Raw genomic sequence first — 4,913 nt, 5'->3', positions numbered from 1 at the left:
CACACACACACACACTCTCTCTCTCTCTCTCTCTCACACACACACACATTAGTGTTTTTTCTGTATTTTAATCAAATAAATGCAGCTTTGATGAGCAGAAGAGACTTCATTAAAACACATTAAAAATCTGACTGATCCCAAACTTCTGAACGGCAGAGTACACTGAGAATTTCCAGATAAAGAGTGACTTTCTTTGATTGGGTGGCTCGTGATTGTAGTTGTCCTCAGGTTACAGTATGTTCGGCGTGGGCGTGGGGCTCATGGTGTTCGGATACTGGAGGCTCTTCCGCTGGAACCGCGAGCGCAGGTGAGTGAGCGTCACACTGAGTGTCTGTGAGACGAGTCTGAGAGTCCTGACGAGAGCTTCTGCTCTTCCTCCGACAGACGGCTGCACATCGAGGAGCTGGAGGCGCGCATCTCTTTACTGCCGCTGCTGCAGGCCGAGCACGACCGCCGGTGAGCAACAGATCAAGTCTAAATTCAGAAAGTTATGGCATTATATGTGTCCCTGGAGCACAAACAGTGTATGGCTCAAAATTATCCATTTTTCTTTCATGCCAAAAATCATTAGGATATTAAGTAAAGATCATGTTCCATGAAGATATTTTGTAAGTTTCCTACCGTAAATATATCAAAACTTAATTTTTGATTAGTAATATGCATTGCTAAGAACTTAATTTGAACAACTTTAAAGACGATTTTCTCAATATTTAGATTTTTTTGCACCCTCAGATTCCAGATTTTCAAATAGTTGTATCTCAGCCAAATATTGTCCTATCCTAACAAACCATACATCAATGGAAAGCTTATTTATTCAGTTTCAGATGATGCATACATCTCAATTTCAGAAAATTGATCCTTTTTTGTGGTTTTGTGCTCCAGGGTCACACAAACATGAATATCTTCCTCAGTGTTTCTGTCTTGTTTTCAAACAATTAAGAGCGATAGGTTTTTGTTTACATCATATATGTGTGTGTGTTCTGTGTATATTTCTTATGTATATATAAATACACACACACACAGTATATATTTTGAAAATACATGCATTTATATTCAGATAATTCATATTATATATAAACATATTTAATATATAAACGTAACGTATTTTTCTTAAATATATAGATGCATAGGTGCGTATTTATATATACACAGAGCGCACACATATACTATGCAAACAAAAACTTTTATTTTAGATGTGATTAATCGTTTGACAGCACTAGACTTAACCCTTTTCTTTATTTAAAGGCTGAGAAGTGAGGTTTATTATTTTATGAAGCTTTTCAAAGCTTTATTTGAACATTTCGTACATGTTATTAGATGAACTGTTGATGTCATGATGTCGTTTAAAATCATGCTGTTGCTTTAGTGTTTAGTGAGTTTATGCAAACAAAAAGTCATTTTATTTGTTGTTTGTTGATTTTAAATATAAAACTGGGTGAAGTGATTTATGTGTCGGTAGTTTTTGAACATCTCCAGCACATTTGAACAGTACTGTGATAGTTTTGGTGACTGTGGTTGTGATGAGAGTTTCTGTGTTTCTCTGCAGGACGCTGCGGATGTTGCGGGAGAATCTGGAGGAGGAGGCTGTGATCATGAAGGACGTTCCCGGCTGGAAGGTTCTGGCTCCTCCAGCTGTGTGTGTGTGAGTGTGAGTGTGAGTGTTGTGGTGAGCTGGTCTTTAGCGTATGTCTGATGTGTTTCAGCTCGGTGAGAAGGTGTTTCACACGGACCGATGGGTGTCTCCGCTCACAGAGGAGCTGTTTAACCTGCGGCCGCGTGAGGAGATGCTGCGCAAGAAGTTCGGCTTCCTGCGGTACGTCTAGAGCTGGGTATCGTTTCAATTTCATCAGTTCCCTGTTTCGGCTCCAATGTGTTTAAAACAATGAAGTCAAAGATTTAGATATCAAACATTTGTGACCCTGGAGCACAAAACCAGTCAATCTTTTGAAATTGAGATTTATACATCATCTGAAGCTGAATAAATAGCTTTCCATTGATGTATGGTTTGTTATGATCGGACAATATTTGGCTGAGATACAACTATTTGAAAATCTGGAATCTGAGGGTGCAAAAAAAAACAAAATATTGAGAAAATCATCTTTAAAGTTGTTCAAATTAAGTTCTTAGCAATGCATATTACTAATCAAAAATTAAGTTTTGATATATTTACGGTAGGACATTTACTAAATATCTTCCCGGAACATGATCTTTACTTAATATCCTAATGATTTTTGGCATAAAAGAGAAATGTATAATTTTGACCCATACAATGTATTGTTGGCTATTGCTACAAATATACCCCAGCGACTTAAGACTGCTTTTGTGCTCCAGGGTCACAAATTTTTGTCTCTTTTTGCAAAACATTTAATTGCTGCTGAACGCCATGAATAAAAATCAGCCTGCTGAATAAAAACTGGACTTGATTAAGAGCTGTTTGTGTGTAATATAGAGCTACACAACTCTGGATAAATTTAGAATTTTTATTTTTTTTTAAATAGAGGTTTTAGTTCTCTCACAATTCTGAAGAAAAAGTATTAGACAACTAAACAAAATCTGATGGAATTTCTGAATGGAATGATTCAATGACTCACTGGGGATTGACTTGTTTCATTACTGGATGATTCAGTGTGTTTGAATGAATCGCTTGAATGAATGATTCAGTGACTCACTCGGGATTGACTCGTTTCATTACTGGATGATTCAGTGTGTTTGAATTAATCTCTTGAATGACTCAAAGACAAATACATGTTTAACAGCACCTTTTCACCAGCTAAAAATAAAAGATGCACACACAGGAATTGATAGGTGGAATTGAAATTTTAATTTTACAACAAGTATCTGACTCTGGAATTGATTTTCGATTCTCAATCCTAGGTACGTGTGACTCCAGCTATCCCAGCATCCCCTTCTGCGGCGTTTCCAGCGTTAGCCATGTGTTGCTCTGTTCACACTGTAAATGTTTCCATATTAAATATGATTTCTTTTCCTCTCAAACGCTCTTGTGTCTTTCCTGGTTTCTCTCTGCTTTTATTCTCAATCGCTGTGAAAACCAAAGCTGTGCGATCAGGAGAACTCTACACGACCAGAACTGGATTTTGCGCATTTATTTCACATGAAGCTTTGAAATCTGGCCCCAAACATGTGTGATGTGTCTGTTTGTGACTGAAAATCAACAAAACAGAGGGCCGATGTTTAATGCGTCTCAGCAATGATCAGTTTAAGAAGAAAATGCGTGATGTTAACTTTACAGGACGATGAGTGGAATTTTATTAATTCTTACAGGAAATATGTAAAGATCTCATGCTGTTGGCAGTACTAAATACAAAAAATATTTATGACTTTTATGTCTATATTTCTGCAAGAAGCTTGTGAACTCAGCTTTATGGTGCACTCCACAGGATATGAGTTCTCTTCCAGAAATCAGGATCTTCAGGAAGAATCCAGCATCAGATGTGATCCGGTTCATTCTGAGCTCTTCAGTCACTCTTATAATAACTGAATGTTCATCAGATCAAGTGTGATCTGCAGGATCTTCTCACTTCTCTTCATGATGTTTCACACAGAATCACATCAGCTATCAGCAGCATCCACTAACTAACACTAGTCCTCACACACTAGTCCTCACACACTAGTCCTCACACACTAGTCCTCACACTAGTCCTCACACACTAGTTCTCACACTAGTCCTCACACTAGTCCTCACACTAGTCCTCACACACTAGTCCTCACACTAGTCCTCGCACACTGGTCCTCGCACACTGGTCCTCGCACACTGGTCCTCACACCGGTCCTCACACCGGTCCTCACACACTAGTCCTCACACACTAGTCCTCACACCAGTCCTCACACACTAGTCCTCACACACTAGTCCCTCACACACTAGTCCTCACACTAGTCCTCACACACTAGTCCTCACACAGTAGTCTTCACACACTAGTCCTCACACACTAGTCCTCACACACTAGTCCTCACACCGGTCCTACACTCATCACAGATCAGACCAGAGCTATTAGAACTAGTTAACTAAGACTACAATAAAATAAAGTTTATTTCAGTTAGTTTATTTTATTGTGTTTAGATTAAACTCAATGAAAAAGAGAAATGTTTCCGTGGCAACTAGCTGAAATAAAGTTTAAATTAAATTGTTAAAAGTTTAAATCTTATTTCAGGTATTTACCAAGGCAACATTTCTCATTTAACTAATAACTAAAACTGAAATAAAATGAATAAAACTTATAGAAACATAAATAAATAAATACCAATTAAAGATAAAAAAGATATCAAAAGCTTTAAAATTGAAACAAAATGTAAACGTAAAACTCGTTCAAAATCTTGATGAAAACTATAATGTCGTGCTTCTCTGCTTCACAACAGGAACATTGTTCAAGATTTGCATTTCTACGGGATGAGGAACTGTTCCTTGTTTCATATTTAATAATAATATCTTCTCATTTGCGTGAAGGCTACATCAGTGCAGAGTATTATTATTATAATTCACAGAGATATAATACTGCAAACACAGCGCTGTCGTGAGATTCTGTCGGTTCAGTGTGAGGGATTGCGTCAGCCAATCAGCGGCCTCCTCCCGCTCCTGCGGCGCTGTGATTGGCTGTCAGCCCGACAGACCCTCCCATCATCAGCAGCTGCTTCTTCAGATCGAGACAGAGAGTCACTCTGGAAGGAACCCAAACACAAACTCTGTTCATCTGTTTTCAGATCAGTGAAGATGAGCAGCAGGATTCAGGAGAGTGTGCGCGAGCTCAGATATCTCAGGTAACACACACACTCTCACACTACACGCACACACACACACGCACACACACACACTCACACTCCACACACACACACTCCACACACACACAAACACACACACACACACACACACAGTCTCTCACACACACACACACACACAC

At 38.7% G+C, this 4,913-nt stretch overlaps 2 protein-coding genes across 6 annotated transcripts in view; both read left to right on the top strand.

Moving 5' to 3' along the window:
* Positions 1–2,961, top strand: part of LOC107655461 (NADH dehydrogenase [ubiquinone] 1 alpha subcomplex subunit 13-like) — a 5,462-nt gene extending 2,501 nt beyond the window's left edge. Inside the window, exons 1-5 of one of the 4 annotated variants that reach the window (XM_016442953.1) lie at positions 202–307; positions 385–456; positions 1,547–1,634; positions 1,704–1,813; positions 2,875–2,961. In XM_016442953.1, the coding sequence (XP_016298439.1) occupies positions 237–307; positions 385–456; positions 1,547–1,634; positions 1,704–1,813; positions 2,875–2,884 (351 nt within the window). In that variant the 5' untranslated portion in view covers positions 202–236 and the 3' untranslated portion in view covers positions 2,885–2,961. Of the gene's footprint in view, positions 1–201; positions 308–384; positions 457–1,546; positions 1,635–1,703; positions 1,824–2,874 lie in introns of those variants that run through there. The other 3 variants (XM_016442954.1, XM_016442955.1, XM_016442952.1) reach the window with 3 other exon arrangements.
* A 1,707-nt stretch (positions 2,962–4,668) lies between these two features.
* Positions 4,669–4,913, top strand: part of LOC107655465 (yjeF N-terminal domain-containing protein 3-like) — a 12,637-nt gene continuing 12,392 nt past the window's right edge. The window contains exon 1 of one of the 2 annotated variants that reach the window (XM_016442958.1): positions 4,669–4,773. In XM_016442958.1, coding sequence (XP_016298444.1) covers positions 4,727–4,773 — 47 coding nt within the window. In that variant the 5' untranslated portion in view covers positions 4,669–4,726. The remainder of the gene's footprint in view (positions 4,774–4,913) is intronic. The other variant, XM_016442957.1, reaches the window with a different exon arrangement.

Source organism: Sinocyclocheilus anshuiensis, unplaced genomic scaffold (genome assembly GCF_001515605.1).
Source record: "Sinocyclocheilus anshuiensis isolate Anshui unplaced genomic scaffold, SAMN03320099.WGS_v1.1 scaffold1116, whole genome shotgun sequence".
NCBI classification, from domain to species: Eukaryota; Metazoa; Chordata; class Actinopteri; order Cypriniformes; family Cyprinidae; genus Sinocyclocheilus; species Sinocyclocheilus anshuiensis.
This window is presented reverse-complemented; position numbering and strand designations above follow the sequence as displayed.